Source organism: Cervus elaphus, chromosome 1 (genome assembly GCF_910594005.1).
Source record: "Cervus elaphus chromosome 1, mCerEla1.1, whole genome shotgun sequence".
NCBI lineage: Eukaryota > Metazoa > Chordata > Mammalia > Artiodactyla > Cervidae > Cervus > Cervus elaphus.
In genome coordinates, this window is record NC_057815.1 from 95,054,426 (window position 1) to 95,076,046 (window position 21,621).

The following is a 21,621-nucleotide window of genomic DNA, read 5'->3' on the forward strand; positions in this document are numbered from 1 at the left end:
CCTCTTTTCACTTTCATCAGGAGGCTGTTTAGTTCTTCTTCACTTTCTGCCATAAGGGTGGTGTTATCTGCATATCTGATGTTATTGATATTTCTCCCAGCAATCTCGATTCCAGCTTGCACTTCATCCAGCCCAAAGTTTTTCCTGATGTACTCTGCATATAAGTTAAATAAGCAGGGTGACAATATACAGCCTTGACGCACTCCTTTTCCTATTTGGACCCAGTCTGTTGTTCCGTGGTCAGTTCTAGCTGTTGCTTCCTGACCTGCAAACAGGTTTCACAAGAGGCAGGTCAGGTGGTCTGGTATTCCCAACTGTTTCAGAATTTTCCACATATTTTTGTGATCCACACAGTCAAAGGCTTTGGCATAGTCAATAAGGCAGAAATAGATGTTCTTCTGGAACTCCCTTGCTTTTTCAATAATCCAGCAGATGTTTGCAATTTGGACTCTGGTCCCTATACCATTTCTGAATCCAGCTTGAACATCTAGAAATTCACGATTCATGCAATAATGAAGCCTGACTTGGAGACTTTTGAACATTAATTTACTAGCCTGTGAGATGAGTGCAGTTGTGCGGTAGTTTGAGCATTCTTTGGCATTGCCTTTCTTTGGGATTGGAATGAAAATTGACCTTTTCCAGTTCTGTGGCCACTCCTGAGCATTCCAAATTTGCTGGCATATTGAGTGCAGCACTTTCACAGCATCATCTTTTAGGATTTGAAATAGCTTAACTGGAATTCCATCACCTCCACTAGCTTTGTTCATAGTGATGCTTCCTAAGGCCCACTTGACTTCACATTCCAGGATGTCTGGCTCTAGGTTAGTGATCACATCATCGTGATTATCTGGGTTGTGAAGATCTTTTTTGTATAGTTCTTCTATGTATCCTTACCACCTTTTCTTAATATTTTTTGCTTCTGTTTGTTCCATACCATTCCTGTCCTTTATTGAGCCCATCTTTGCATGAAATGTTCCCTTGGTATCTCTAACTTTCTCGAAGAGATCTCTAGTCTTTCCCATTCTATTATTTTCCTCTATTTCTTTGCACTGATCTCTCAGGAAGGCTTTCTTATCTCTCCTTGCTATTCTTTGGAACTCTGCATTCAAATGGGTATTTCTCTCCTTTTCTCCTTTGCTTTTCACTTCTCTTCTTTTCACCGCTATTTGTAAGGCCTCCTCAGACAGCCATTTTGCTTTTTTGCATTTCTTTTCCTTGGGGATGTTCTTGCTCCCTTTCTCCTGTACAATGTCATGAACCTCCATCTATAGTTCATCAGGCATTCTATCTGTCAGATCTAGGCCCTTGAATCTATTTCTCACTTCCACTGTATAATTGTAAGGGATTTGATTTAGGTCATACCAGAGAGATCTAGTGGTTTTCCCCACTTTCTTCAATTTAAGTCTGAATTTGGCAATAAGGAGTTCATGATCTGAGCCACAGTCACCTTCTGGTCTTACTTTTGCTGACTCTATAGAGCTTCTCAACCTCTGGCTGCAAAGAATATAATATATCTGATTTTGGTGTTGACGATCTGGTGATGTCCATCTGTAGAGTCTTCTCTTGTGTTGTTGGAAGAGGGTAAGTCTATTATACAAGGCACAGGCACATGAATTCCTGTTATTGCATGTATTGTTTATCTGATTTTTTTCAAATTGTATGATTGGAAATTAATGCACAATGTTAATAAATAAAATAAAGGCTTAGATTTCCTCACCTGGAAAAGCTTACCTATGAAAAGTCAGAAACAACCTATAAGTCCAACAAGAAGAATTAATTATATAAATTACAACATGTCCATATGAAGCATGGTGGATGCTAAGTTGTGCTTAGTTACTTCAGTCATGTCTGACTCTGGGCAACCCTATGGACTATAGCCCACTAGGCTCCTCTGTCCTTGGCAATTCTCCAGACAAGAATACTGAAGTGGGTTGTCCTGTCCTCCTCCAGGGGAATCTTCCCTACCCAGGGATCGAACCTGCATCTCTTATGTCTCCTGCGTTGGCAGGTGGGTTTTTTACTTCTAGTGCCACCTGGGAAGTCCCGAGTTTTATGTAAGTAAGTTGACAATATTTCTGGGCTCCACAAAAGACGTAAACACAATCTTGTGAGGTGCGCACAAGAGCAGCATGTTCAGAACAAAGAAGCCAGGGTTATTATCCAATGTGCATGGTCAGCCACCCTCTTATGCCTGAACATCATGCTCTGAGAGGGACACTGAGAATCTCAAACACTTCATCAGAATAACAATCGAATATGACAGGAAAGAGATGACAAAAGCCTAGAGGAAATATAGCAAAATTTATTTCATCTGTTTGGGAGACTGCAAGGTGGAAGAGGATAGAGCTGCTTGCAGGTCCAAAAGAGTCAGTCATGTGGAATCAATAGAGGCAAGGCTGGGGCAGGGGAAGAGAGGATGTGTACACAGGTGGGATACAGATCAGGTTCACATCGTGAGTAAGCACCAGCAGAATAGGTGTCCCGGCTTGGCCATGTCCTTTGCTTAGTACAATCCTGGTCAATATGATGGCTTGAGGATGAGAAGAGGGGAAGGAAGAAGAGAGGATGAAGGGTGTGGGAGGTAAAGAAAGAGACAAGAGAAGGAGGAGGGGGAGAACTCTGGGTGAAGGACTCTGGATTTTACCATCACTGTAGGTCTTCCTTTCCTCCCACTGCAGGTAATAACATTTCTCTAGCCCAACACCCCTCCCTACTTCCAACCCTACAAGGAAATCAACCAGGATTCTGAGCTGTTTGTAAAAGGAAAGTTGTCATCAGTAATAACTGCATTTTTGTGGGCTGTCAACATTTTTTTTTTACTTTAAAATTAAATTTTAATTTGATTCTCATTTGAATGATGGTTCAAGTTGAAAAATAGGTACGATATTAAAGAGGCAAGTGCAGTTAAAGTGCTAATGGGTGATAACGGCAATGAAGACGGACTCTTTTTCAAATGCCAGCCTGGAGGTTACGTAAAGGTTGAAGATCAAGAAGAGTTAGTCAAGGCAGAATGGATACAGGTATCTGTCTGGCTGAGTCCCTTTGCTGTCTGCCTGAAATTATCACAGAATTGTCAATAGGGTATGGTCCCATATAAAAAAAAAAAAAAAAAATTAAGAGTCAAAACAAAGGAAGGAGTCCACGGAACATGCTGAAGTCCTGAATGAGGCACTGGCAACAGAAATGAAGAAGAGAGGGTGGATAACCAGGAGACATAATTTATAATAGGGGATAAGCGGCTGGGTAAGTAAGCAGGAGTAAGGAGTCTAAACTGCCTGATGGATGACTTATGTAGGTAAGTGGGTGGCAGTTGCCATTATGAGATAATGAAGCCAGGAAGATGAACATGTTTGGTGGGGACACTGGAGAGAGAGAGAATCTGGCCTGGAGCTCAGTAAATATATCACAGGAAAAAAATCTCAAATAATGAAAGGTTTCAAATAATAGAGTGAGTTATGGCAAAAAATAGCCCTCTGTTTATCCCTGTGGATGGAGGGGAATCTTGGTGACTTCATGTAAACATTCTCCACTCCAAAGTGGCTTTTTTCCAGAACAAAAGTAAAGAGTATATTCTCCCCATAAATAAGCCTACTCAAAACTGGTGATCTCCCAGAAATAAGAGTGACCTTGATTTAGCACTTGCCTTGAAACAGGTGAGATTTCAGAAGGAACCAGGAAAGCAATTACCCAAAGATGTAGGAATGGGTGTCCACGGTTGGGTATTGAATATTCTGGTGAGGTTTTTTTTTTGTTGTTGTTTTTTTTTTTTGTTTTGTTTTGTTTTGTTTTGTTTTTTTTGACTGTGCTGCAAGGCATGGGGGACCTTAGTTGCCCAACAAGGATTGAACCCACACCCCTCCATTGGAAGAATCGAGTCTTAATCACCAGACTGACAGGGAAGTCCCCTGGTGAGCTTTTTGAAATAAGTAAATCAAAATCTATGTTCTAGTTACATTGATTTTGTGACTATGTACATATATTCACTATGGGTGCTTTTTTTAAATTATTTTTTCTGAATATGCGGAAATTTCAACCCAATTCAGATGAACCAAATAATAATAATATGAAAATATCATCATTTAATGGCATCTGATTCCAAAGCTTAAGCTCTTTGGTGCTAAGCTAACACTTCAGCAAGGTTTTATAATGACTGAACAAATGAGTGAGGGAGTAAATGAGCCCATGGAACAGACTAAGTAGTATCCAAAGTTAGAAAACAAATTGAATCTTGAGTGATTAAGCAATTTTCCCAATATAAACCACACACTGCACTGCTCCCTATGCTGTATTTTGGTGTAAATTTTATAGGCACGCACTTTGGTTGATTGCAGAACAAGATTTGGCAAATAGAGTGTCTCCTGGATTTCAACCCACACATCCCTCTAGGCCAAGTGCCTTGATGTAGGGCACAGCCTGTATACAGTAGGTAAATTGTAAGGACATGATCCTTCTTAGGCCTTCTCACTTCACATACTTGTCTCTCCCAGTAGGGATCATACTGCTCTTCCAATAAAGGACAGCTATCCATCCCCCATTAAATAACAGCAAAAAATCAGCAGGATTTCCAAAGTCACTTGTGAAAGCAAAGATAATCACATCTTTCCACTGCGTTGATACTGTTTGGGAAAGAATCAGTCTTAAGAGGAGCTACAGTGTAAATTTATGAATAGGTTAGGAAATAGAGATGATGGTTGAGAGGTGAATCAAAAGATAACAGAGGAAAATGAGAGATTATAAAGTAGTTAAGAGGTCAGAAAATAGAGATGCTGAGAGCGGGGAAGAGACAGCAGTGCTTAAGACCCATATCCTTGAACTCAATACTTCTCAACTTTCTCCTTGTTAGAGAAATCATCTACTGCTCTATTCATTCACCCTTTCCCTTATTCATGAGACATCTCTTGATCACATGCCATATTCCAGGCACAGCAAGAAACATCAGGTATAATTTAATCAATAGTGCATGGTCTCAGTTCAAAAAAGTCAAAAGCCACTAGAGAAGGCCTTTGTGAATACACAGGTTCACTGCAACATCATTTGAAAAGATTTAGGAACACAGTGTCACGAGAGCCCAGAAGAGATCATAAATAACTTTCCTGACTATGTTAAGAAGGCATATTTCATCTGGATGTTCAAGAATGAGAAGGAACTTTTAAGTTGAAAAAATGGAGGAAAGTAGTCAAGGCAAAGGGAGCCGTATGTATCACAAAGCTTCAGAACTACACAGGGCCATGGAATGTTTATTGAACAGGGAGGCTTACACTGGACAGGATGAGGCCTGAAGGGTATGGTGAGAGGCAAACCTGGAGAAGTAGGTTGGGGCCACAGAAAAAGTGATGCACGTGATTAAAACCTAAGGTGGGAAACACCTTTACTAACTGCCTAGCATGCATGTACTGGTCTTAATATCCTCCCAAAACAATCTTGTGTCACCCTTCTTTCAGGAAAATAACTGTTCATGTTAAGGCTGGAATGGACATTATGGCTTCATGGCTTTAAAGCCACATAGACTTGAGTTCAAATCCTGTCTCTCCCACTTACTGTGGAAATGTCCTGAGATTTGGAGTCTTTATATGTATAACAAAATGATGGAAATTCACAGAACTAAGTTGATGATGCTGAGTTGGCCCATAGAGTACCTTGTACATAGGATATACTAAAAAAAAAAAAAAATGGTGTTACTCCCTCTCCCCTTCACTTACCCCAGACTTTCTTCAGGAGCAGCATACTTGGCAAATAATGTTAATTTAAAAAAAAAGAAAAGAAAAAACTCTATTATGAAGGTCTTTTGAAAAGGAAATCTCACAACTTACTCTGTATCTAGACTCTAATAGGCACATTCCTTCTAATTGAATATTCTAAGACTGACTAAGCCACTTTTGTGCTGCCCATTAATACAGTGAAAAGAGTTCCACACAGCAGGGCAGTTCTTACTCTTCTGGAAAACTCTGTGGGTCTTCAGTCTCTGTTGTCACAGTACTGACCTGTGAATCTTGCTGAAGATCAGAAGAAACAGTGAACCCAGAGGAACATTAGCATCAGCACACTGTTCCAGGGCTCCGGATGACTGCTCAGAGTGAGATGCAAATCCAGGGCCTCACCCTCCTCTACACTCTGATCTTGATCCCTCAGAGTGTTTCGCACCCTCATCTGTTCCTTAACAAAGGCAGAACATGATTTTTCAGTATGGGCCACCCTGAAACGTTTAGTCACATTGGTAATCACCGAATGACTCTCATCCTGTTAGGTAAACTAACTTTAGAGTCATTGAATGTGACACGAAAACACATCTTTGAAAGCAGCATATCCCAAGGGGGTCAGAGAAAGTGTACAAAGGCAGAATGAACAGTAGAGCCTGGACTGGTTCTAGCAGATACAAATCCCTTCTTACATCAGTCAATCTAGAAAAGTGAGTCTAAAGAGTTGATATTGCACCTCTCTGAATAACCTCATTCACTATATATATATATATATATGTATATACATACATCATACAAGCCTACACATATGAAAATGCTGTATGTGTAGGTTTGCATGTAGTTCTAGATATATCTAAAATCGCTTTAGATTTTGATGATGGAGGGTTCATTGTGTTCACTAAAACAATTCAGAGCTCACTCCGAATGGAGTATGGAAAGAAAATCTCTGAACTGTTATATTTTATTGAAGAGAAGGAAGGCAGGTAGCTCTTATCCCTGTGTGTCTTAGTCATTCAGTCATGTTCAACTCTGCAACGCCATGGACTGTAGTCCACCAGCTCCTCTGTCCATGGAATTCTGCAGGCAAGAATACTGGAATGGGTAGCCTTTCCCTTCTCCAGGTGATCTTCCCAACCCAGGGATCTAACAGGGCTCTCCTGTATTGCAGGCAGATTCTTTACCATCTGAGCCACCAAGGAAGCCCAGAGGTATACACATAGGAAAGAGAACTAATGTGTCTGAGAGTTTACTATAAGCCACTCAGATTCTAATCAGTTCACTTAATTTTTATAATAACTTTATATATTGAGTAGCTATTACTGTCACTCCCATGTTAGGGAGGAGAAAACAGGAGCATGGACTGGTCAAGAGACTTGTCAACAGTTACACAGCAAGTATCGAACTTGGGTGGAGGAAGGCTGCTCAGGGATACAGTTTCTTGATCAGCACTATGCAACACCACCACTCCAAAGTATTGTGTATGGATTCCGCACATTCAAATTCAAACCTTGGTTATTTTTCTTCATACTAAATCCTTCCTATTCTCAAAGCCATAATAGCAAGAAGTCCATTATCTTTCTCTTGGAGAAGCCTCCTTCCCCCCCCCCCCCCCAAGAGCAGTTTAAATCCCCGCAGAAAAAAAAAAAAAAAAAGACTGTCTCTTATTTCCAAACTTAAGCAGGACATGGGAACCAACACTGCTTCTCATAGCCACTTGGAGTTACTACTTAAAATGGGAATGGATTTGGAAAAATACAGTGGGTCAGCTCTATTTTGTGCCTATTTCAAGCCCCTACAGAGAATGCTATTTTTTTTTTTTTTAAGAGTGCTAAGGCTTCTTCAGTGATAAACTTAGCCAAGAAAGTGCTACTTTAGAAAACTAAGGATTTGAGAGCTTTGCTCCCATGCTCTCTTAGACGTTTGTTATCATCATCAACTTTAACTTCTTTACTTGGAAATAACTTAATGCAAGATCCTCTGTCCCCTGGTCCTAGGCCAAGTAGTAAAAGGGGAACTCTGATAAATGTGATTTGCATGGGCAGTCTTGGTTGCTGCATGCCCCAAATAATGTGGGCAACTTCCACACCAAGCCTGAGGTTTGACTCTAAAGACTTGCCATAGCCCATAATCTCAAAGCCAACTACTTCTTCTGGTGCTCAATCAAATAAACAATGATCTCTTCCAATGCTTGGGGATCAACTTTCTACCCAGGACTTGCCTAGTAAGCCATGCACTCAGTGGGTGGATCACCACTGTGAGGCTTTCATAGAGGAATTTCAAGGGCAATTCTGATCAATGAACTTGAAGTGTCAACCTAGAGTTAGAAGTAAATGCTCTATAACATAGCCTGTGCTGATTGCTAAGGTCGGTACAGAGCGAAGTAAGAAAGGGGAGGTATCTGTGTGTAAGCAGGTCTTTTTTAAGCCTCTAACAGTTCTCTCTGATTCACAGGACGTCTTCAGAGCCATGCATCCGGACCCTGACATTGTGCGATTGTACCTTAAACCACTGTTCATTGGAGAGCTTGCTCAAGAAGAGCCTAATCAGGAGAGAAACAAAAATGTGAGTGAGGTCTCAGGACTCAAGAGTATACAGAGGGATGGGGATGGGGTATATTTCAGGGCCAATTTATCATTTTCTGTGGGAAACCAGCCATCATGTCTGGGAGGGCCTGCGATAGCATAAATGAGAGGATTCCAAATATTTCATAATAACCTTTCTGAGATCCTCAGAATTGCTAAACCTGTGAGAAACAAAGGAATGGAATGCTTGGCCCTCTGCCAAACAGTAATTCAATGTGTCTAACCTACGCTTCATGGGATCGCAAACAGTCGGACACGATTGAGTGACTGAACTGAACTACCTACTTCTTGCCTCGAACTTACACATAATTTTCTTTTTCCATGACTGCTTATATTTTTTGATATTCCCTGTTAAACCAGTATCCATGAGAGCAGAGACTATGTGTCCTCAGTACCTACTGGCACAGGATTGGACTTGTAGTAGGAATTCCATAAATAGCCTTTGAATCAATGGTGTGACTATATCCTAACTAGAGTTCTTTTTACAATTGGAGAAATTACAGTTCCAGGAGAATAAACTACCTTCTGAAAAGCAAAGAACGGGAACTCCAGTTCACCTCTTTCTGGCTCCAAACCTTTGGGTATTCCCCACGAAAAGCACCACTTTTCTTTCGCCAAGGATTTGGTTGACTGAAAAACTGTCTTCAGAGGGCAGGGCCTCCATAAAACTAGAATTCACTAGAATGATTGCACATAAAGCTTAAAGGGATTTAACTAATATTAAGCACTGCTTTTTTTTTTTTTTTTTTTGCTCTTCATGTTTTTAAACAGCTTACAATTGTACCATTCTTTTGAACTACTTTGTACAAAGTGGTGATCCAGATATCACTGTGAGGCAGAAAGAAAAAGAATTATATTTCCACTTTAAGAAATGAAGAAACAAACAAACAAAAAAAAAAAAAAAAGAAATGAAGAAACAAACTCACAAGGGGATAGGAGGAATCTGAGGAAAGAGGACTGGTTATATGCAGGCCCAAGATGAATACTTAAGCTGACTCCTTAGGCCCATGTGCATCCCTCAAGGCTGTGTGTCAGGAAGCAATGCACTGTACTGAGATGAGTGTGCCCTCAGGCAGACAGCCTGGACACAGTGCCCGGTTCCTATGACAAGGTGTAGGAGCCGAGATGCTGTTGTTCGCTCAGTAAGTCACGTCTGACTCTGCGACCCTGTGAACTGCAGCACGCCAGGCCTCCATGTTCCCTCACTATCTCCCAGAGTTTGTGCAAAGTCATGTCCATAGAGCATGATGCCATCCAAACATCTCATCCTCTATCCCTCTTCTCTTCCTGCCCTCAACCTTTCCTGGCACAAGGGTCTTTTCCAATGAGTCTGTTCTTCCATCAGGTGGCCAGTGTATTGGAGCTTCAGCTTAACCATCAATCATTTCAATGAATATCCTGGGTTAATTTCCTGTAGGATTGACAGGTTTGATCTCCCTGCTGTCCAAGGGACTCTCAAGAGTTTTCTCCAACACCACAGTTCAAAAGCAATAATTCTTTGAGGCTCAGCCTTCTTTCATGTCCAACTCTCACATCCATACATGACTACTGGAAAACCCATATATTTGACTATACGGACCTTTGTTGGCAAACTAATGTCTCTGCTTTTTAATATGCTATCTAGGTTTTTCACTGCTTTCCTTCTAAGGAGCAAGCATCTTTTAATTTCATGGCTGAAGTCACCAGCTGCAGTGAATTTTGGAGACCAAGAAAAGAAAGTCTGTCACAATTTCTATTTTCTCCCCATCTATTTGAATGAAGTGATTGGACTGAATGTCATGATCTCCATTTTTTGAATGCTGAGTTTGAAGCCAGATTTTTTACCTTCCTCTTTCACCTTCATCAACAGACTCTTTAGTTCCTCTTCACTTTCTGCCATCAGAGTGGTATGATCTTATCTGAAGTTGTTGATATTTCTCCCAGCAATCTTATTCAGCTTCTGCTTCATTCAGCACAGCATTTCACATGATGTACTCTGCATATAAATTAAATAAGCAGGGTGACAATATACAGCCTTGACGTACTCCTGTCCCAATTTTGAACCGGTCCATTGTTCCAAGTCTCGTTCAAACTGTTGCTTCTTGTCTTGCATAGAGGTTTCTCAAGAGGCTGGTAAGATGGTCTAGTACTCCCATCTCGTTAAGAATTTTTCATGGCTTGTTGTGATCCACAAAGGATCAGAAGAAACAGTAAACGCAGAGGAGTATTAGTGTAGTCAGTGAAGCAGATTTTTTTTTCTTTTAATTTATTTTTTTTTTAATTTTTAATTTTTTATTAGTTGGAGGCTAATTACTTCACAACATTTCAGTGGGTTTTGTCATACATTGATATGAATCAGCCATAGAGTTACACGCATTCCCCATCCCGATCCCCCCTCCCACCTGCCTCTCTACCCGATTCCTCTGGGTCTTCCCAGTGCACCAGGCCTGAGCACTTGTCTCATGCATCCCACCTGGGCTGGTGATCTGTTTCACCATAGATAATATACATGTTGTTCTTTTGAAACATCCCACCCTCACCTTCTCCCACAGAGGTCAAAAGTCTGTTCTGTATTTCTGTGTCTCTTTTTCTGTTTTGCATATAGGGTTATCATTACCATCTTTCTAAATTCCATATATATGTGTTAGTATGCTGTAATGTTCTTTATCTTTCTGGCTTACTTCACTCTGTATAATGGGCTCCAGTCTCATCCATCTCATTAGAACTGATTGAAATGAATTCTTTTTAATGGCTGAGTAATATTCCATGGTGTATATGTACCACTGCTTCCTTATCCATTCATCTGCTAATGGGCATCTAGATTGCTTCCATGTCCTGGCTATTATAAACAGTGCTGCAATGAACATTGGGGTGCATGTGTCTCTTTCAGATCTGGTTTCCTCAGTGTGTATGCCCAGAAGTGGGATTGCTGGGTCATATGGCAGTTCTATTTTCAATTTTATAAGAAATCTCCACACTGTTTTCCATAGCGGCTGTACTAGTTTGCATTCCCCCCAACAGTGTAAGAGGGTTCCCTTTTCTCCACACCCTCTCCAGCATTTATTGCTTGTAGACTTTTGGATAGCAGTCATCCTGACTGGTGTGTCATGGTACATCATTGTGGTTTTGATTTGCATTTCTCTAATAATGAGTGATGTTGAGCATCTTTTCATGTGTTTGTTAGCCATCTGTATGTCTTCTTTGGAGAAATATCTGTTTAGTTCTTTGGCCCATTTTTTGATTGGGTCATTTATTTTTCTGGAATTGAGCTTCAGGGGTTGCTTGTATATTTTTGAGATTAATCCTTTGTCTATTTCTTCATTAGCTATTATTTTCTCCCATTCTGAGGGCTGTCTTTTCACCTTACTTATAGTTTCCTTTGTAGTGCAAAAGCTTTTAAGTTTCATTAGGTCCCATTTGTTTATTTTTGATTTTATTTCCAATATTCTGGGAGGTGGGTCATAGAGGATCTTGCTGTGATTTATGTCTGAGAGTGTTTTGCCTATGTTCTCCTCTAGGAGTTTTATAGTTTCTGGTGTTACATTTAGATCTTTAATCCATTTTGAGTTTATTTTTGTGTATGGTGTTAGAAAGTGTTCTAGTTTCATTCTTTTACAAGTGGTTGACCAGTTTTCCCAGCACCACTTGTTAAAGAGGTTGTCTTTTTTCCATTGTATATCCTTGCCACCTTTGTCAAAGATAAGGTGTCCATAGGTTCATGGATTTATCTCTGGGCTTTCTATTCTGTTCCATTGATCTATATTTCTGTCTTTGTGCCAGTACCATACTGTCTTGATGACTGTGGCTTTGTAGTAGAGTCTGAAGTCAGGCAGGTTGATTCCTCCAGTTCCATTCTTCTTTCTCAAGATTACTTTGGCTATTCGAGGTTTTTTGTATTTCCATACAAATTGTGAAATTATTTGTTCTAGTTCTGTGAAAAATACCATTGGTAGCTTGATAGGGATTGCATTGAATCTAGATTCCTTTGGGTAGAATAGCCATTTTGACAATATGGATTCTCCTAATCCATGAGCATTGTATGTTTCTCCATCTGTTTGTGTCCTCTTTGATTTCTTTCATCGGTGTTTTATAGTTTTCTATGTATAGGTCTTTTGTTTCTTTAGGTAGATATACTCCTAGTGTATTTTATTCTTTTTGTTGCAGTGGTGAATAGTATTGTTTCCTTAATTTCTCTTTCTGTTTTTTCATTGTTAGTATATAGGAATGCAAGGGATTTCTGTGTGTTAATTTTATATCATGCAACTATACTATATTCATTGATTAGCTCTAGTAATTTTCTGGAAGAGTCTTCAGGGTTTTCTATGTAGAGGATCATGTCATCTGCAAACAGCGAGAGTTTCACTTCTTCTTTTCCTATCTGGATTCCTTTTACTTCTTTTTCTGCTCTGATTGCTGTGGCCAGAACTTCCAAAACTATGTTGAATAGTAGTGGTGAGAGTGGGCACCCTTGTCTTGTTCCTGATTTCAGGGGAAATGCTTTCAATTTTTCACCATTGAGGGTGATGCTTGCTGTGGGTTTGTCATATATAGCTTTTATTATGTTGAGGTATGTTCCTTCTATTCCTGCTTTCTGGAGAGTTTTAATCATAAATGAGTGTTGAATTTTGTCAAAGGCTTTCTCTGCATCTATTGAGATAATCATATGGTTTTTATCTTTCAATTTGTTAGTGTGGTGTATTACATTGATTGATTTGCGGATATTAAAGAATCCTTGCATCCTGGGGTAAAGCCCACTTGGTCATGGTGTATAATTTTTTTTAATATGTTGTTGGATTCTGTTTGCTAGAATTTTGTTAAGGATTTTTGCATCTATGTTCATCAGTGATATTGGCCTGTAGTTCTTTTTTTGTGGTGTCTTTGTCTGGTTTTGGAATTAGGGTGATGGTGGCCTCATAGAATGAATTTGGAAGTTTACCTTCATCTGCAATTTTCTGGAAGAGTTTGTGTAAGATAGGTGTTAGCTCTTCTCTAAATTTTTGGTAGAATTCAGCTGTGAAGCCATCTGGTCCTGGGCTTTTGTTTGCTGGAAGATTTTTGATTACAGTTTCAATTTCCTTGCTTCTGATGGGTCTGTTAAGATCTTCTATTTCTTCCTGGTTCAGTTTTGGAAAGTTATACTTTTCTAAGAATTTGTCCATTTCATCCAAGTTGTCCATTTTATTGGCATAGAGCTGCTGGTAGTAGTCTCTTATGATCCTTTGTATTTCAGTGTTGTCTGTTGTGATCTCTCCATTTTCATTTCTAATTTTGTTAATTTGGTTCTTCTCTCTTTGTTTCTTAATGAGTCTTGCTAATGGTTTGTCAATTTTCTTTATTTTTTCAAAAAAACAGCTTTAAGCTTTGTTGATTTTTGCTATGGTCTCTTTCATTTATTTTGCATTTATTTCTGCCCTAATTTTTAAGATTTCTTTCCTTCTGCTAACCCTGGGGTTCTTCATTTCTTCCTTCTCTGATTGCTTTAGGTGTAGAGTTAGGTTGTTTATTTGACTTTTTTCTTGTTTCTTGATGTAAGCCTGTAATGCTATGAACCTTCCCCTTAGCACTGCTTTTACAGTGTCCCATAGGTTTTGGGTTGTTGTGTTTTCATTTTCATTCATTTCTATACATATTTTGATTTCTTTTTTGATTTCTTCTATGATTTGTTGGTTATTCAGAAGCGTGTTATTTAGCCTCCATATGTTGGAATTTTTAACAATTTTTTTCCTGTAATTGAGATCTAATCTTACTGCATTGTGGTCCGAAAAGATGACTGGAATGATTTCAATTTTTTTGAATTTTCCAAGACCAGATTTATGGCCCCGGATGTGGTCTATTCTGGAGAAGGTTCCGTGTGCACTTGAGAAAAAGGTGCAGTTGATTGTTTTGTGATGAAATGTCCTATAGATATCAATTAGGTCTAGCTGCTCCATTGTGTCATTTAAGGTTTGTGTTTACTTGTTAATTTTCTGTTTAGTTGATCTATCAATAGTTGTGAGTGGGGTATTAAAGTCTCCCACTATTATTGTGTTATTGTTAATTTCCCCTTTCATACTCGTTAGCATTTGCCTTACACATTGCGGTGCTCCTATGCTGAGTGCATATATATTTATAATTGTTATACCTTCTTCTTGGATTGATCCTTTGATCATTATGTAGTGTCCTTCTTTGTCTCTTTTCACATCCTTTATTTGAAAGTCTATTTTATCTGATATGAGTATTGTGACTCCTGCTTTCTTTTGGTCTCCTTTTGCGTGAAATATTTTTTTCCATCCTTTCACTTTTAGTCTGTATGTGTCTCTTGTTTTGAGGTGGGTCTCTTGTAGACAGCATATATAGGGGTCTTGTTTTTGTATCCGTTCAGCCAGACTTTGTCTTTTGGTTGGGGCATTCAGCCCATTTACATTTAAGGTAATTATTGATAGGTGTGGTCCCATTGCCATTTACTTTGTTGTTTTGGGTTCACGTTTATACAACCTTTCTGTGTTTCCTGTCTAGAGAAGATCCTTTAGCATTTGTTGAAGAGCTGGTTTGGTGGTGCTGAATTCTCTCAGCTTTTGCTTGTCTGTAAGGGTTTTGAATTCTCCTTTATATCTGAATGAGATCCTTGCTGGATACAGTAATCTAGGTTGTAGGTTATTCTCTTTCATTACTTTCAGTATGTCCTGCCATTCCCTTCTGGCCTGGAGGGTTTCTATTGATAGATCAGCTGTTATCCTTATGGGAATCCCTTTGTGTGTTATTTGTTGATTCTCCCTTGCTGCTTTTAGTATTTGTTCTTTGTGTTTGATCTTTGTTAATTTGATTAATATGTGTCCTGGGGTGTTTCGCCTTGGGTTTATCCTGTTTGGGACTCTCTGGGTTTCTTGGACTTGGGTGGCTATTTCCTTCCCCATTTTAGGGAAGTTTTCAGCTATTATCTCCTCGAGTATTTTCTCATGACCTTTCTTTTTGTCTTCTTCTTCTGGGACCCCTATGATTCGAATGTTGGGGAGTTTCACATTGTCCCAGAGGTCCCTGAGGTTGTCCTCATTTCTTTTGATCCTTTTTTCTTTTTTCCTCTCTGCTTCATTTATTTCCACCATTTTATCTTCTACCTCACTTATCCTATCTTCTGTCTCTGTTATTCTACTCTTGGTTCCCTCCAGAGTGTTTTTGATCTCATTCATTGCATTATTCATTTTTAATTGACTCTTTTTTATTTCTTCTAGGTCTTTATTAAACATTTCTTGCATCTTCTCAATCTTTGTCTGCAGGCTATTTATCTGTAACTCCATTTTGTTTTCAAGATTTTGGATCATTTTTCTTATCATTATTCTAAATTCTTTTTCAGGTAGATTCCCTATCTCCTCCTCTTTTGTTTGACTTGGTGGGCATTTTTCATGTTCCTTTACCTGTTGGGTATTTCTTTGCCTTTTCATCTTGTTTAGATTGCTGTGTCTGGAATAGGGCTTCTCTTTTTTTTTTTGTAAGGTTATAGTGTATTGAAAGTGAAAATTAAGGAGTAGTAGAGGAGTACTAGAGGACTTTAAAAGAAATAAGAGAAAAAGAAAAATAGAAAATAGAAGAGAAAAAGGAAAAAAAAAAAAAAGAAAAAAATTTTTTCCTGATTAAAAAAACGTAAAAATCTATGAAAATGAAAGTTAAGGAGTAATTTGGGAGTAATAGGGAATTTTAAAGGAAAATAAAAGAGAAAAAAAATTAAAATAATTTTTTTTTCTTACTTAAAAAAAAAAAAAAAGGTAAAAATATATCTAGGAAATTCTCTGGAGCTGTTGCGGTCAGTGCGGGTTCGGCTCAGTTTCAGATAGCTCCTCGTTCCAGCTTACACTTCTCGATATCTACAGGCCCCTTCCGGTGTAGTCGGTGTTTTCTACAGGGATTTTAATCTGTTGCACAGGTCCCTTCTGAAGCGGTTCCCTTTGTTTATTTGGCTTCTGTTTGCCGGTCTCTTCAGAGCCTTATTTCTGCCCTGACACAGGCAGGGCGGAGGTGGACTCTTATTCAGGTAGCTAGTTCCGGGCACGTTGCGGGGAGGGGCCGGCGCTGCTTCCTCCGTCTGCGCTACTCAGGCTCCCAAATGCTCTATATGGAGCGCGCCCGCACTGCGTGCGGTTCCAGCCCTCGGGTGTTCCACAAAAGCACGGAACAAAAAGCTACGCCTGCTCTTTGTGCCTTCCCCGTCAGAGCGGTCCAGGCAGCCAGGGGCTTGACGGGCGCACTCTCCCCGGGTGCGGCGCGCCCACTCCCTTCCACGGTCCCAGTCTCAGTTTCCGCTGGCTCCAGTTGGGTGCATGCGCCTTCTGCCCTCCGCGTCCCCATCTCCAGTCCCTGCCCGTGCCGGTCGGGTGCCTGCGCCCTGTGTCTCGCCGTGACCCTCCCAGCGGATGTCGACCATCCAGAGTCTCAGGAGGTCTTTGATTAGAAAGTGGAGGCCTGTTTGCAGTGCAGCAGGGGATGCGGTCCTTGGGGCCAAGCCTGCCCCTTTCCCCTCCCCCCTGCCTCCTGCCTCCGGGGCCGCTGGGCCAGTCCGCAGCCTGCTAGCTCTTCTCTGGACTTTCTTGGTCCCTTTGTTCTGCAAATGGCCGGCAGTGTGTTTGGGCCGGTTAATTTTCTCTCTCTCTTTTGCTCTCCCACAGTTCAAGTTGGCAACTCACAAAAGCTCCCTACGATTGTCTTCAGGGCACTCAGGCCCGACCCTACCCCAAGCAATGCCGCCCGCTCCTCTCCGTTCCGCCCCCACTTGCTTGTGGCAGATGCGGGTGTCTGGGGTACTTTTCTGCTGGGAGTTGCTTTTAGGCTCGTAATCTGTGGGTTTTATTTATTGCTTCCCTCCCAGTCAGGTTGCCCTCTGAGATTTGAACACTTCCCCCAGGTCTGCCAGTGCGAGGGTTTCCCAGTGTCTGGAAATGTCCTCTATTGAGACTCCCTTCCTGGGACGGATCTCCGTCCTTATCTCTTTTGTCTCACTTTTTATCCTTTATATTTTGTCCTACCTCCTTTAGAAGACAATGGGCTGCTTTTCTGGGTGCCTGACGACCTCAGCTAGCGATCAGAAGTTGTTTTGTGAAGTTTGCTCTGCGTTCAGTTATTCTTTTGATGAACTTGTAGGAGAGAAAGTGGTTTCCCCATCTTACTCCTCTGCCATCTTGGCTCCTCCCCCCTTTTTTTTTATTTTTAATTTTTGGAATTCTCTTGCTTCTTCTATGATTCAACAGATATTGGTAATTTGATCTTTGGTTCCTCTGCCTTTTCTAAATCCAACTTGTATATCTGTAAGTTCTCAGTTCATGTACTGTTGAAGGCTAATTTGAAGGATTTTGAGCATTACCTTGCTAGCATGTGAAGTGAGAGCAATTATGCGGTACTTTGAATGTTCTTTGTCATTGCCTTCCTTTGGAATTGGAATGACAATTGATATTTCAAGTCCTGTGGCCACTGCTGAGTTTTCCAAATTTCCTGACATATCAAGTGTAACACTATAATAGCATTTTCTTTTGGGATTTGAAGTAGTTCAGCTGGAATTCCACCACCTCCATTAGCACTAAGTCACCTCCATTAGCTCTGTTCATATCAGTGCTTTCTAAGGCCCACTTGACTTCACACTCCAAAATGTCTGGCTCTAGGTGAATGACCATACGATCGTGGTTATCTGGATCATTAGAGCTTTTTTGTATAATTCTATTTATTCTTGCCTCATCTTCTTAATAGCTTCTTTTCTGTTAGGTCTTTACCATTTCTGTCCTTTATTGTGCCCATCTTTGCATGAAATGTTCCCTTGACATCTCCAATTCTGTTGAAGAGATCTCTAGTGTTTTCCATTATATTATTTTCCTCTGCTTCTTGCTTTGTTCGCATAAGAATGCTTTCTTATCGCTACTTGCTATTCTCTGGAAATCTGCATTCAGTTGGGTATATCTTTCCTTTTCTCCTTGCCTTTCACTTCTCTTCTTTTCTCAGCTATTTGCAAGACCTCCTCTGACACCATTTTGCCTTTTTGCATTTCTTTTCCTTGGGGATGATTTTGCTCATCGCCTCCAGTACAATGTTATGAACCTCTGTCCATAGTTCTTCAGACAATCTATCAGATCTTATCCCTTGAATTTATTTGTCACTTCCACTGTATAACTGCAACTTCATACCTGAATGGCCTACTGGTTTTCCCTACTTTCTTCAATTTGAGTCTGAATTTTGTAATAAGGAGTTCATGATCTGAGCCATAATCAGCTCCTGGTCTTGTTTTTGCTGATGTATAGAGCTTCTCCATCTTTGGCTGCAAAGAATATAATCAATCTGATTTCAGCATTGATGATCTGGTGATAGCCATGTATAGAGTCGTTTCTTGTGTTATTGGAAGAGAGTGTTTGCTATGACCAGTGCATTCTCTTGGCAAAAATTTGTTAGCCTTTGCCTGGCTTCATTTTGTACTCCAAGGCCAAGCTTGCCTATTACTCCAGGTGTCTCTTGACTTCCTACTTTTGCATTCCAATTCCCTATGACAAAAAGGACATCTTGTTTTGGTGTCAGTTCTAGAAGGTCTGGTAGGTCTTCAGAGAACCATTCAACTTCAGCTTCTTCAGCATTAGTGGTGGGGGTATAGATTTGGATTACTGTGACACTGAATGGTTTGCCTTGGAATCAAACAGAGGTCATACTCTCATTTTTGAGACTGCACCCAGGTACTGCATTTTAGACTCTTTTGTTGAATATGATTGCTACTCCATTTCTTATAAGGGATTCTTGCTGACAGTAGTAAATATAATAGTCATGTGAATTAAATTCACCCATTCCCATACATTGTAGTTCACTGATTCCTAAAATGCTGATGTTCACTCTTGCCATCTCCTGCTTGACCATGTCCAGTTTATCTTAATTCATGGACCTAACTTTCCAGGTCCCTATGCAATATTGTTGTTTTCTTCATTGGACTTTACTTTCGCCATTAAACATATCCATAACTGGGCGTCATTTCTGCCTTGGCCTAGTCTCATATTCTTTCTGGAGCTATTTCTCTACTCTTCCCCAGTAGCAATTTCGATATCTACTTACCTGGGAGGCTCCTGTTTCAGTTTCATAGCTTTAGCCTTTTCATACTGTTCATGGGATTCTTGAGGCAAGAATACTGAAGTGGTTTGCCATTCCCTTCTGACCACGTTTGGTCACAACTTTCTACCATGGCCCATCCATCCTGGGACCCTGACTTTGAAGGGCTTGAGACTGTGGGATATGAGTCTAGGCCAGTTACCAAACCTGTCTGTGGTTCAGTTTCTCTCTCTGTAAAATAGCAACAATAGAACAAACCACATTAAGTGATATTGGGAGATTACTGAAAGAGTTAAAGGCATTTAAAATGCTTAGAACAGTGTCTGGAATGTGGCAAGTGTCCAATAAACTTTAGATACTGTAATTATAATAAACTCAACAGGCACACAAGTAATTTACAAGCCTCTAAATTTACAGAATCATTTAGGGCAGGATGCCCTAGGCTAAAAAGAGAAAATGGTGCAGAGTTTAGTTGTTTTTCCTAAATATTTTCTCTAAGGAAAAGATAATCCCATTCATGGCTGAGAGCTATAATTATTATCTAAAACAGTACTGATCCCTGAGGGTAGAGATCTGATATGAATTTTCTTTGTGCATCTGTGATTACCCAGAGATATGTATGTAGACAATTAGTGTTTGAGCACAGAACTGAAAGTCAGGAAGTACAGGCTTAAGTCCAGCTTCCATCACTTGCGGCGGACTTCACATTAACCACCCTTCTGGGCTTAGTGACCCCAACAGTACAGTGAACGTGATGGTAAAATCACAGAAATGCTCTGTTACTATTGTTCAGTCACTAGGTTGTGTGACGCATTGTGACCTCATGGACTGCAGCACAGCAGGCTTCCCTGTCCTTCACCATTTCCCGGAGCTTGTTCAAACTCATATCCATTGAGTCAGTGATGCCCATGCAGCCATCTCATTCTCTGTCATCCCCTTCTCCTTGTGCCTTCAATCTTTCCCAGCATCAGGGTCTTTTCAAATGAGTCAGCTCTTCCTATTAGGTGGCCAAATTTGGAACTGCAGCTTCAACATCAGCCCTTCCAATGGATATTCAGGACTGATTTCCTTTAGGATGGACTGGTTTGATCTCCTTGCTGTCCAAGAGACTCTCAAGAGTCTTCTCCAACACCACAGTTCAAAACCATCAATTCTTCGGTGCTCAAACTTCTTTATAGTCCAATTCTCACATCCAAACATGACTACAGGAAAAACCATAGCTTTCACTAGACAAACATTTGTTGGCAAAGTAATGTCTCTGCTTTTTAATATGTTGTCTAGGTTTGTCACTGCTTTTCTTCCAAGGAGCAAGCAAAGTTTAGTTCCATGGCTGCAGTCACAATCTGCAGTGATTTTCGAGCCCAAGAAACTAAAGTCTGTCATTATTTTAATTGTTTACCCCATCTGTTTGTCATGAAATCATGGGACTGGTTGCCATTATCTTCATTTTTGAATGTTGCACTTTAAACCAGCTTTTTCACTCTAATTTTCACCTTCATCAAGAGGCTCTTTAGTTCCTGTTCACTTTCTGCCATAAGGGTGGTGTCATCTGCATATTTGAGGTTATTGATATTTCTCCTGGCAATCTTGATTCTAGCTTCTGCTTCATCTAGCCCAACATTTTTCATTATGCCCTCTGCATAGAAGTTAAATAAGCAGGGTGACAAAACACAGCCTTGATGGACTCCTTTCTCAATTTGGAACCACTCCATTGTTCCATGTCCAGTTCTAACTGTTGCTTCTTGGCCTGCATACAGGTTGCTCAGGAGGTAGGTAAGGCACTCTGGTATTCCCAGCTATTGAAGAATTTTCCAGTTTTTTGTGATCCACATGGTTAAAGGCTTTAGCATTGTCAGTGAAGCAGAAGTAGATGTCTTTTGGAATTCCTTTGCTTTCTCTATGATCCAACAGATGTTAGCAATTTGATTTCTGCTTCCTCTGCCTCTTCTAAACCCAACTTGAACATCTGGATGTTCTCAGTTCATGTACTGTTGAAGCCTCCTTGGAGAATTTTAAGCATTACTTTGTTAGCGTGTGGAATGATTGCAATTGTGCAGAAGTTTGAATATCCTTTGGCATTGCCTTTCTTTAGGATTAGAATGAAAATTGATTTTTCAAGTCCTGTGGCCACTGCTGAGTTTCCCAAATTTGCTGGCATATTAAATGCAGCACTTTAACAGCATCATCTTTTAGGATTTGAAATAGCTCAGCTGGAATTCTATCACTTCTGCTACCTTTGTTGGTAGTGATGCTTCCTAAGGCCCACTTGACTGCACACTCCTGCATGTATGGCTGTAGGTGAGTGATCACAACACCATCGTGGT

The 21,621-nt window shown here is 40.3% G+C and overlaps 1 protein-coding gene across 1 annotated transcript in view; it reads left to right on the forward strand.

Annotated features, from left to right (window-relative positions):
- Positions 1–21,621, forward strand: part of LOC122700608 (fatty acid desaturase 2-like protein FADS2B) — a 52,374-nt gene that overhangs the window by 4,543 nt on the left and 26,210 nt on the right. Inside the window, exon 2 of the mRNA XM_043913605.1 lies at positions 8,148–8,258. Coding sequence (XP_043769540.1) covers positions 8,148–8,258 — 111 coding nt within the window. The remainder of the gene's footprint in view (positions 1–8,147; positions 8,259–21,621) is intronic.